General features: G+C 43.3%; 1 protein-coding gene and 1 pseudogene across 1 annotated transcript; both read left to right on the top strand.

Moving 5' to 3' along the window:
- The first annotated feature begins 1027 nt into the window (after positions 1-1027).
- On the top strand, positions 1028-2611 carry LOC144253386 (ubiquitin carboxyl-terminal hydrolase 17-like protein 6). Its single transcript, XM_077795487.1, has one exon. It carries the CDS (start codon positions 1028-1030, stop codon positions 2609-2611), a length of 1584 nt encoding a protein of 527 aa, XP_077651613.1.
- A 422-nt stretch (positions 2612-3033) lies between these two features.
- Positions 3034-4672, top strand: LOC144253385 (3'-5' RNA nuclease TATDN2 pseudogene; annotated as a pseudogene).
- The last annotated feature ends 8226 nt before the right edge of the window (positions 4673-12898 follow it).

Genomic DNA, 12898 nt, shown 5'->3' with positions numbered 1-12898 from the left:
TGTTTTCCTTCAGAGCCCTCCACAAGCTGCACACACAGAAGGCTGTCCATTTTATGAGCCAACAGAGGTAGACAAATACATTTCAAACTATGTTCCAGATCATTCCACTGAGGAATGAGATTCAACAGAGGTAAGGAACGAGAGAATTAAAACATTAGATCATTAATCTTATTTAAACTATTTATGACCCGATATGAGTACTGGCATTTGGGTGAAGAAGTCTGTACATAAGATACATGAGTACTGGAAGGAACATTATCTTGAACATAATAAAAATCTTATTCCCTGCCTCCTTGATATTTCTGCCAAAGACAAGCAGACATATTCCTAAAGGACTTCCTTTTGAATTCAAAACCATCATGGAAATGTGTCAGGACACGTCCAGCATGACTTGGTTTATTGAGAAGGAAATGAAATGTATCTTTTTCTCAGAAAAGTGTTTTAAAAGTTTAATAATACATATATATTTTAATAAGTAAAAACATTTTAATTGAGATATTACCACTATGAATATGTGCACGCCTCAAAATGCTTATGAAATGTGGTTATAAAAATACTCCTTGGGCTGGGGATGTGGCTGAAGCGGTAACAGAGCTAGCCTGGCATGTGCCTGGTGCTGGGTTCGATCTCCGGCACCACATAAAAATAAAATACAGATGCTGCGTCCACCGAACAATGAAAAAAAAATAAATATTAAAAATTCTCTCTCTCTCTCTCAAAAAACAACAACAACAACAACATCAACAACAACAACAACAACAACAAAAACTCCTGAGATCTACAAACAGGGAAAAGAGTCAACCAGTCTCTCCAGGAAGTGAACTGACCACACCCAAATCCCTAATCCAAGTAAGTACTTGTGGGTGATTGGTGGATCTGGCAGGAAGTTAGTGGGTGTGGTCAGGAGGTTGAGCCATAAAAGACTGAAAACATGGACCGGGCTGTCATTTGAAGGCCGGCTCCAAAGGAGAAGCTCTCTCCTCTCGAGATTCAGCAGGGAAACCTGGTGGTTACTGCTCCTGGAGACATGGAGGCAGCTTCACTCCACTGTGGAGGTGAGTCTCAGTTTCATGACTGTATAAAACCTGAATGTTCATCAAATGCAGCTGATGCTAAAGTCTATTTGGGTCCTTCTCTACCTGCAGAGTCATCGTTGTCACCTTGCCCTGATGCACACTTAAATAAGAATTCAGCTCCTGTGGGGCCACTGCTGGCTCCTAGAGGGAAAATTTGTCTGAACTGGCAGAGACTGTCGGCAGCTGGTGCTGGGCTGCAGAACATGGGAAACACTTGCTACGTGAATGCAGCCCTGCAGTGCCTGACATACACACCTCCCCTGGCCAACTACATGCTGTCCCAGGAGCACTGCCAACACTGTCCTCGTCACAGGGTCTGCATGCTGTGTGTGATGCAAGCCCACGTGACACGGGCTCTCCGCCACCCTGGGGATGTCATTCAGCCCCTGCCTGCTTTGGTTGATGGCTTCCACACTTCCCGGCAAGAAGATGCCAATGAATTTCTGCTCTTTACTCTCCATGCCATGCAGAAAGCATGTCTGCGTGGGCACAAGAGGCCGGGTACTCACTCCAAGGACCCTACCCTCATGCACCAGATATTTGGAGGGTGCTGGAGATCTCAAATCAAGTGTCTCCACTGCTGTGGCGTTTCAGACACTTTTGACCCCTACCTGGACATTATGCTAGACATCACGGCAGCTCCCAGTGTGCAGCATGCACTGGAGCACTTGGTGAAGCCTGAGTGGATGGAAGGGGAGAACGCCTACCAGTGTGGTGTTTGTCAGAAGAAGAGGCCAGCCTGCAAGCCCCTGACCCTGCAGAAGGCACCAAACGTTCTTATGCTGGTATTGAAACGGTTCTCAGATCTCACAGGGGAAAAAATTGCTAAGCATGTACACTATCCTGAGTGTCTTGACATGCAGCCATACATGTCTCAGCAGGGCAGAGGCCCACTGGTGTATGCCCTCTATGCTGTGCTGGTCCATGCCAGGGTGAGTTGTCGCAGTGGACACTACTATTGTTATTTAAAAGCTGGCAATGGCCAGTGGTACAAAATGGACAATGCTAAGGTAGTGGCCTGTGACATTACTTGTGTCCTGAGTCAGCGTGCCTATGTCCTCTTTTATGTCCAGAAGAGTGAACTTGAAACTGACAATGGGAGTGTGTCACTGGGTAGGGAAACAATAGCGTTTGGGCCTGAGGACACAATCTTGAGAGCCACTCAAGGAGAGCTCCAAGGAGACTCCTGTAGCAAAGCAGTAGAGCCAGAAGAGCACTTGGTGGATACAGCTACTGGAGAAATCACCTTGGATCAGTGGAAATTTCTCCACGAACGGAACGGACCAAAGTCTGAATTCAACCTCAGGAAAGTGGAATTCACTCTGCCTCCCAATGTTGTTGTGATTCACCAGTCAAAACACAGAGAAAAGGAGAACATAATGGATAAGCAGGAAAAATACAAGCAGAGCAAGGATACCAAGTACAGCATACGTGAGGAGTTGGTGAACACTGGCCAACTCCCGTGTCTTGCAGGAAGGCCCAGAGCCAACAAGAAGAAGAACAAGCAGGGCAAGAGGACAGTAATTGTGGTCTAGCAATCCAGGACACTGTGAAGGCCTTTGTATCGCAAACTAATGGTAAGTACTTAGCGGTCCCTGGAGTGCTTTGAGTTCCCTGAAGTAGAGGAGTGCAAACAGAAGCCTGGGTGATCACGGAATCCAGTTGTGGGTTTGGGAGTCAAACCAAAGCCTTTAGTCAGTCTCCAATCATTGGGACTTCTCCAAAGTGCCATGGCATCTCTGAAACCTTGAGAACTGTGGTGGATGGGCAGTGGAAAGAGGGAAAGGTGCCCATGGCATCCAGGCAGTTCAAGGTCAAGTACCACTGCAGAAGGTTGTCCCAACAAGCTCAGCTGCCTGCAAAGCCCAGGGACGTGGCACTCTCCAGCTGCCAGCTCACAGCCCTGCATCGCGTCCCTGAGGGGGCAGCAGCCCCAGGCACCTGAAAGGTCATGAGGATGTCGATGCGGTTATCCAGGAACTCATCCCACTGCAGAAATCCTTCTCCTCCTCTTCTATCTCTGCTCCTATCCTCCCTCGCCTCTCCTTCCTCTTCTTCCTGTGGTCCAGGTGTGGGCAGGGCCACTTCCAAAGGCTGCCTAATTAGGAGCATTGGGCCTTCTTTTGTCCAAGGGATTGTCTATGCACCCTTTGAATCCCTCCCTAGAAGAAATGGCTTTTCTAAAGGAAGAAGCCTGCAGCCTTAAGGTTGATTTCAAAGATAGTTCTCCTAACTCCATGAACTCTGAATTTGCAGCTGAAGCTGAAGGTCAGAAGGATGGGATGGAAGGACCAAACGAAGCCCAGAAAAGCAACTGGAATAGGCTTGGGACCAGGACTCCAAGCTGATCTACCTGAAGGCTCTACAGGACATCCTAGGGAAATCCAGTGCCCAGAAGGAAAGAAGCTGCCACCCCTAGGGTGAAGCCCAGCCCAGAAGTGTGTCCCAACCATATGGAAGGACCAGCCCTGAGCATCAAGGTCACTTCTCAAAAAGAGAAAGACTTGCCCCCAGAGGTCAGAGCCCAGGAGAAACAGCCTGACAGGAGCAGCTTCTGTGACACCAGAGTGATTGTGGACCCTCAGGAGAAACCTCCTTAGGAGTCACTTGGTGACCAAAGGACAGTCATTGACAAGCCGTCTCTCCTGTTAGAATTTTTGGATGGCTCCAACATTCAAAAATGGGTTTAGAAATCCAAAAGCATTCAGATAGGATGGTGGTGATGGAACACCCTCCATGAGGAGGCCACTGGTGTGACGTGGACGAGTCTCCAGGGTCAGACTCTCTCAGGAGGAGCCTGTCTCCCTGAAGTACTCAGCAGTTCCAGAGCCTTCTTCCCTCTCCACTGACTACAACATGTACTCCTCATTTGTACAGAAGTCCTTGGTGTGACTACACCAGCTGGAGGGCCAGCAGCCCAAGACTCCTGGCCACCTCTCTGTGGGCAGCAGCCAGGACACAGCCCAGGCTGGGACAAGCAGCCACAGCCTCCTAAGTGATTATCCCCCAGCTCCTCAGTGAGCTCCCAGAGCACCTCCAGAGACCCAGAATTCCCATTCCCTGCAGGTGTGCAGAAGCTCCCTAGAAGAAGTGAAGGAGAAAAGGACATTCTGAGCGGAGACTCCACCTCATCCCTGTGGCAGACAAGCATCTAGCTCCCTGACACAGGGACATGGGGAGCCCAGCCTGAAGCAGGGCTTTATTGACACTCAGTGCCACTTGGACATGCTCTATTCCAAGTTCTCATTCAAGGGGACCTTTACAAGGTTCAGAAAAATTTATAGCAGCTCTTTCCTCACCTCCAGGGCTGCATCTCTGACTTCTGTGACACTGGGACACTGACAGTCTGCCTGTGGGAGCAGCTGCTGAAGGAGGATCTGGTCTGGGGGGTCTTCAGCTGTCACCCAGATTTTGCACTTTATTATAGTGGGAGCCAAGAGAAGTCTGTTGCAGGCCTTGGGGCACCCCAGGTCATAGTCTTTGGGTAAATGGGCTGGGATTGCTCTTACTAGTGCACCTCGCCCATCCCACAGCAGGGCAAGATAACCACGGTCTCTGTGGTCAGATTGTCTCTTTTTTTAGATGTTGAGACCTAACAGCAAGGTTTTTCTACTTCTAGAGCTAACAAATATAATTCCTAAAAGTTTCTGTGGATGTCATTTGTTAAATGCTTTATAAGCCATTTCTTATCATTTGGCCATGTTGTTTGTTTTGTTCAGTACTGGGGAAGGAATCCAGGCAGTGAGCTGCACTCCAGCTCCCCAGTATGCCTGGGGACCAGGGAGGAGAGGCATTTTGTGACTTCTCATGGCTGACATCAGCATGAATCTTTCCTTCTTGGGAAGTAATCAACTTTGGGTGTTGTTTTGTTTTAAATGTGAAATATGCCCATTGCAGAATATTTGGAAAGTGCAAACAAATGTGTAAAGATCATTCTCATTCACTTTGAAAAATTAAAAATAAAAATAAGAGGAGGCTCATGGTTTTTTGTAAACAAAATTGTATTGGTTACTCTGAAGAAAAAAAAAAAAGGTCCAGGACCAGATGGTTTCACAGCTGAATTCAAATAGACTTTTAAGGAAGAACTAGTACAAATTCTACTCAGAATATTCCAGGAAACAGAAAGGTAACACTTGCTTATACATTCTATATAACCAGTATAACTTTAATACCATATCCAGATATGTAACCTTCAAAGAAAGAAAGCTCCAGACTATTATTCCTCAATAACAAAGAGGCAAAAGTCCATAACATAATATTTTCAAATCACATTCAACCTCACATTAAGCATTGTTCATCATGGTCATGTTGGTTACATTCTGAGTATGAAAGAATGGTCCAACACAGGCCAATCAACAAAAGTAATATGCTTCATAAATTGAATGTAGGACAAAAATCACACAAACATCTCAACAGATGCATTTATAGTTTACAAATTAATTCATTTATAAATTTAAATGCCTTTAACACAAATGTGGGTCATATACCATAGTTTGATCAACTGCTTAATTTCCACATACATAGCAATTTCCCACTCATATTTATCTTTATTCTCTGAACTATCTGAATTTTATTTAAAATTTAAAAATCTTATATTTTATCTATGTTGTTTTTTCTGTATTTATAAGTATTTTATGTCAAATCTCAATATATAATTTATAAAATATGTGCTTGGGAAATATATCTAACCTTCTTTTATCCAATTAAGATTAATTGTGTATATTTTCAGGAATATTTAATAGGAGCCCCTATCCCTTCCCATGAACATTAAGAAAAGAAATATAATAAAGCTGGATTTTGACATTTTAATAACCTAATTTATATCATCATCAACTTTGTCATTTCCTGAATTGAAATCTCTAATTTATTTAATTTACATGTTTATTATTACAAATTAAATAAAAAAGGAAAGTGAACAGGTTTTAGATGATTTGTTTCACTGAAGCACTAGACCAATTTAAGGAGAATCTATCACCCAATCTACATACAATGGTTCTAGAAAGGCAGTTTGATGAGATCACCTTTCAAAGTCACATGATAGCACTCTCAATCTAGTCAATAGGATCCAATCACATCTGATCCAATCATGATCCAATCATTTCTAAAATACTTTGAAACTTATTGCTTGACATTTATGCATATTAAAACATTGTGAGATATATATATATATATATATATACACACACACACACATTTGAAAACTGAAAGAAATTTTATGTACTATTTCCAATATACTGCTTCATACTCCAACTTGGTTTTTGAAATAAATACATGCACATTAACTGGAGTTGGTGGTGCACACCTTTAATCTCAGGAACTCAGGAGGCTGAGGCAGGAGGGCTGCAAGTTTGAGGCCTGCCTCAGGAAGTTAGTGAGACCATCAGCATTTTACAAAACCCTTGCTCAAAATAAAAGAAAGGACTGGGGTTGTGGCTCAGTGGTAAAGCTTCCTTGGGTCAATTTCTAGTAGCTAAATAAACAAATAAATATGTAAAAATAGATCCACAAGTAATGTCACTCTCTTGTCTAACATACCTCTAGTTTATTCCATTGCACTGTGGTTTACCAGTTATCTACACAGGGGAACTGAGATTTTTAAAATGTTCTAGTTGTCTATTCATCAACATTAGTAATTTCTAGCTCTCAAAACCTCCCCCCTCTATACCTTCAGAATTTACCTGTATTCCTCATCCTGAACTTCCTGAGTCTTATTCCAAATTAATCCTTTGTGATAACTGGTGGAACCCTTCAGAAAAAGTCAACAAAAATGAGAAAGTATAGCAATTCCTCCTATGAGTTAAATGTTCTCTCATCTCTGCTTTCCTGTGTTTCTCACAGTGTAAAGATAAACAAATTCATGGTAGTCAGTTAAATTGTATTCATTTTCCCAGTTCAAAATGAGTTACAAATAGAACAATACCCTATATTAGAGAGAAAAAATTGAACAAACTCTGATGAGACAGATGTCTTGACTAAAGTGACTCCATTTTGTTTAGGAAGTCCAGTTTGTGAACAGCCATGCCAAGTAGAAAGTTCACTGCTGGGGGGCAAGTTGTTTTTCCTTTTGTTGTGGAAGCCCTCAGGAACAGGGAAATACCTCACAGCAGCCTTTTGTTTCTGTAACTAGGGTAACTGGGCTTATTCTTATTGGCTAAGCCTCCTGGGGCCTGATTGTAATCTCTCACTTCTGTAACTTGGCTTCTTGCATTGCTAAACCAATAATGTCCCTTTCATGGTTTTTTGGCTTAAATATGAGGTCAGACTGAAGGGAGTGAGCCACTCTCACCATCTTACTTTAAGAGAATAGAGTGTCCACTGCTGGCCAGCAATAAAGGCTTCATTGGAATGGCAATGTGTAGTCTGAGAGTTATTTGAGGGTCTCATATCGGTATAACAAAACTGATGAAGATTCACAATTTCTTATCATTAACTACCACTCTTAGGATGCTCCTTGAACAAGTGTCCCAGTTATAATTTTGTACTGAGATCCAGCACACATTATGTCACCTCCAAAAAGAAAAGACTGATTGGGGGCCCTCTGTCTGTTTCTCTCTGCATTTCACTACTTTCAAGTGGACTCCAAAAATGAGGATGCTGCTTAATCAACATCATTTCCTTTTTGCAGTCAGGTTTCTGTCTGCTGCATGTACACAGTTCAGCCATTACTTGGAGGTTGGATTCATGCAGTAGTGAAAGAGGGAGAAGGAGAAAAATGTATCTACACATTTTATTCCAAATATGTATAATATATTGGGACAAACTAAATGGTTAAAAAAAATTAAGTCACTGATTTATAAGTCAGGATTCCAGGTCCGGCCAGGCTGGGTCCTCTGCAAACCTCTCAGGGCCCTCCAGTAGGTGTTGTCTGGGGCTGTGATCTCAGGAGAGCCTGCTGGTCCTCTTCATATCCCACAGACTGTTGGAAGGGTTCCATTCCATGGGGGCTGGGGACCTCAGTTTCCATACCCTGACTTCTGTCCCATCCTATATGTCCTGTCTCTTTCTATTCTATGAGGTACCCTGTATGATTTTTTTCTTCCATTTCAGGAGAGGGAAGTCAGGGCCTCATGCTTGCTGGTTTTGCAGTGCACCACTGCATCTCACAACCAACCCAAGGTTGCTTCTTTAATGCCAGCGAGAGACCTTCTTAGGGTTGAAAACTGCCTGTAATTCCCCTTTGTGAGTCAGGAGGATAAAAGTGTCAGGCTCACCTGGTCAACTTAGATTCACTCTGGATTTTTCCCTGTGATTAACTGACAGTGAATGGAAATTGTATCTGAAAAATCCCTTCATCATTGCCACAAATCACAGCCCAGCCCTGAGAGTGTTAGTGCTCAGAGCCCTGGACATGGAATTACTTCTTCAACTCAATAACATTCTGGTCCCTAGGCAACAGAGACAGTATGGGCTCCTAAGGTTTATGGAGAAGATACTGAGTAGAAAGTGCTGGGACTGAGAGAAGAGCACAGGGTGAGGGCGAGAAAATACCCCATGGTGAGTTTTGAAGGGGCTGCTGCTAAGTAAGGTGGGTTTTTTTCTATTTTTTTTATTGATCCTTGGGCTTGACTTTCACCTGGGGCCCTGATGCTGAGTCTGGGTCTTGGTCTCTCTCTACATGCTGCAGGCTGCAGACAGGGCTGTTTGGTCCCATCAGGACACCTGGCAGTACCTAGGTGTGATGCTTGGCCCATGCCATGCCTTTTGGAGGCACCTTGGCAACTTTAAGGGAGACCCCTCTGGCCTTTGGACTGCTATCTTTACACAGAGGACAGGGTTCTGCCCAGAGTGGGCCTTAAATTTGCCTGGAAGGTGCCAGTGCCAGTCACTCTCTCTACATTTTTTGGCCCAGGAGGTGAGTAGAAAGCAATTTCAGGGTTTGGGTGGAAGACAGCAGGGCAGAGTGTTCTCATGTTGGTGTTATTGACAGATGGCTGCCTTGAAAACACATGGTCCAGGACAGATGTCTTCCTGATTACTCGAAGGCACATTGCCCTGCTTGGGTGCTGGGGGCAGAGTCCAGCACAAAGTTTTCATTATTACTACAAAGTGAAATGGTAGATGGAACAAAGAAAAGAAACTTAAATGTAAAACAAATACAGTTAGTTTAAATATGAAGAAGTGCTTGACTACAGTGGTGATCTGGTGTTATGGTTAAACCTTTGTCCTGGGGTTTCATAAATGGACTTCCAGACCACTCACATATAATCAAATCAAGCCTCGATTGAGTACAAGGGCACTCCTTATAAGCCTGAAAACCACAAAAGGGATGTTCAGGAGTCCAGCCAATTCAAACCAGCCAGGTTACAGAAGCGGGAGAGTGCAGTCAAGTGGTGGGAAGCCTAACTAATCACAGTTACCCAATCACCCCAGTTACAGAAACAGAGCCCTGTTGCCCTAGTTGTAGAAACAATGCCCCATTAGGTATTTCCATGTTCTTAAAGGTTTCTATAGCAAAACGAAAAGAACATCTTGCCCCTATCATAACCTTTCTACTTGGCATGGTTGTTTTACAGAATGGAGTCACAAAACAAAATGGAAAAATGATTTAAAAAGAAAATTAATTTACAGTGTCTACTTAATGCAATTCATGCCATATTAGAAAATACAATTGCATTTTATATGTTGTCAATTAATTTGTAAAGACTCTTTTCTATTATCGATTGTGTGTCACTGGTTAATGCAATTCTGAGGGCCCTCTTACTGTGGTTGTAACCTATGGAGGCCTCCTGCTGGCTTGTCTCTTCCGGTTTTTATTTGCTGTAAGTTGTTGGAGCACATGCTGCAATGGACTCTGTTGCTTCTGTTGTGTGAGGGTCCTCTAATGTAATCAGAAAGGGAAGTTCAATCTCCAGTTCCAATTAGAGAGGAGAGTAGAGCTCACTTTTAGCCATCCATGTAACATATGATAACATTTCATTAACATATGTTGAAAATTTACTATTGATCTCTAAAACTATGTTCAATATGAGAAAAGTAAGAAATAAATACAATAGATGGTGATGAACCCAGCCTAATTCCATTTTAAGGTTGGGAGTCTTTTGTCACAAAGTTATGAAAAGTTAGTTTTGGTTTTAGAATAAAATAGTAAGATTTCTATTTGGCCTGACCCTCTGTTGTACAAACTTGTTTGGAATTCCTGCCCATCCTCTGAGCTCACCCATGCCTGGCTCTCCTTGACCAGATAACAACCCTCATTAAAACCTGAGCAGTGCCTCATAATTCTGATGTTAGAATCTCAATTTACTCTCTACCTTGAAATGTTAAGCCATGTAGATCATTAACCTGATCATTAACAATTACATTTGCCAGATCCCTGTTAGCTGTAAGGTACCACAACACTCCCTTTGTAACTTTTTGTGCGATAAAAACCTTTTCTTTCCTGTGAGTTGTTGCTGTTCTCTGGCCCAGCTTTTGGGGTGAGATAGTCACTGGCCAGCTCTCTTGTGTACACATTATAAGCTTTCTTTAATTTGATGTAAAATTGGAGTCTTTGTGTTGTGGTTCAACAGTAGCTGAAGCCTTAAGCATTAGTCAAACGATGAACACTACTCAATGTATTGGAAGGGGATGAAAAAGAAAATACAAAGGAAACAAGTGAGAAAGGGAAGGAAGACCACAGAAAAATAAGAGGAAGAAGAATGAAAGAGTAATGAAAGGGATGGAGAAGAGAGAAAACTACTGAGGAAAATTCCAGGTAATTGAAAAGTTTGCCCATTTAATAGATCTTTGAAAGAACGAATGTGGGGAGATTTTACAGGACACTTGAGAGTAAAGAAGTAGTGCAAAAACAATCACAAAGGGATCTGGGTTTTGTCCTTGCTGAGGATTTTAAAATGGCGAGGTTTCCATAGATTTGGATTTAACATCCCTGAGTATGAAAGTGTTTTTGACATGAAATTATTCTACTCATTTTTGCATCTCAACTTTGACCCAAACTGGACAAACTTGTCAGGGGTCTGTCTGCTTAGCACTGCCTGCTTCTTGCCTGCTAATGAGTGTTGGAAGAAATTTTCCTGTTCAGAGCAGAATAAATCCTCAGAGCGGCTCTCTTTTTCTGTCTATATTGGGAGTGTGGCTCTGGCTGCAGATGCTGGCCAGTCCCCTCTCCTGAACAGCCTGTGAGTCAGTACAGATTGCAAGACTCAGGTGCTTTCCATGTGCTGGGGGGGGGGGAGTCTGGAAATTGCCTGGAACTGGGGCATACTGAGCTAGAATGCTGAAGGTAGAACCTTTCCACACCCCAACTATACACAGTTTTATGTCCCAATGGCTTTGTCCCTATCTGAGAGTTCAGATCCCCTCTTTGAAATGGAACTCCCCTTTTGGTTGTCTCCACTCTGCAGACCTACAGCCTAGAAGCCAAACTTTCTGTCACTGCCCAAAGCTCCTGGTAAAACTTTAGCACATTCCCACTCCTGTGTCCAGGTGGACTCAAGACTTGGGCATGGAAGTCAGTGAAAATACAGGACCCATGGCCACTTCATCTTGGGTACACAAACAAAAGCAATCCCAATGATACCTCATTACAAGTTCTGCTCCCTCACATGTTGAAGTGTAGCATTAGAGAAGCATGCAGAGGCAAGCATATAAAGCAGGGTTTATTTAAAACTGGGTAACAGACTTCTCCTGGGAGGGAGAAGGGCGCCATAGCTGCTATCCTGGTACCCCAAGAAGTGAGGTGTCCTGCCCTTTTTATATGTCCTAGACTTCCTTTGTTCTCCTTCCCTCTTCTTATCTTTCTCCTTCTTGCTTACAGGACTAGGCCAAGGAAATGCTCAGCAGGATGGTCAAAAGGTGGGAAAAAGTTTGGCTGAAGGGCAAAGGGCAGGATGGAGCAGCTCAGGGCACATTCATTAACAACCTTATAGATCACTATAGGGAGGGGCAATTCCTGAGACAGGTCACCTTAGCAACAGGTTGGAGCTTGGGTAGGTTCTCCCTGAGTGTGGAGAAAGCTCCCTAAGGGAATTAACATTTTGATCCCTCAGGGGACAGTGTCCAACTTCCAGACTAACTCAAAATGGCCTCTTCCTCTGACCTGATTTGATTTGCCTATCTATGCTGACTGCCTGTCTAATTCTGGCTTCACCAAAACAAAGAATAATAAAAGAAAAAAAAAACAAACCAAACAAAAACCAAAAGAAACTGCAGGGATTTCTAATTTCTTGGGCAGCAAGTGGACACAGAGGTTCTGTAAGCTGGCAAGACTCCCACATTCTCTACATTGCTGGGAAAAGCCAATTTCTCTCCCATACTGATTCCTTCTTCGTATCAGAATGGTTTTCTAGCTCAGACTGTGAAATTGCTGGAAAACACAGCCTGCTTCCTCTTCACCTTTTACCCTTGCCACTACTTGTCCCCACAGTCTGCTCATTTTATACATTCACCTTTTATTCTCAAAACTGACAATCTTCTCCTCCTCTGGCCTCTAACCCTGGGAGACACCCTCTAGATCTTCCCTCTTTTTTCTACCTCATCTCATTTTATAATGTCAGATTCATGGGACCCCCAATACATAATGCCAGATTCATGGGACCCCAATAGAACTCCTGGAGCCGAATCCAATTTAATCATACAAGAGTCCTTATTGCAAGCTTGAGCCTGGACTCACAACCATTTCTGACACAGGGGTCCTGAAGAGTGAGTCCTGGTCCTTTGTTCAGTGAGATTTTATAGGTTTTTAGGGGATACTCTATGTGTCACAACATCACTCACAAAACATTTCACACCATGGGAAAATCAAACAACAACTCTGAGCACTGATTAGCACATTCACTGGAGGGAAGCAGTTGGGTAGGGGTGATTGGTGAGTTTAAGAGGTG

Source organism: Urocitellus parryii, chromosome 2 (genome assembly GCF_045843805.1).
Source record: "Urocitellus parryii isolate mUroPar1 chromosome 2, mUroPar1.hap1, whole genome shotgun sequence".
In the NCBI taxonomy this organism is placed as follows: Eukaryota; Metazoa; Chordata; class Mammalia; order Rodentia; family Sciuridae; genus Urocitellus; species Urocitellus parryii.
This window is presented reverse-complemented; position numbering and strand designations above follow the sequence as displayed.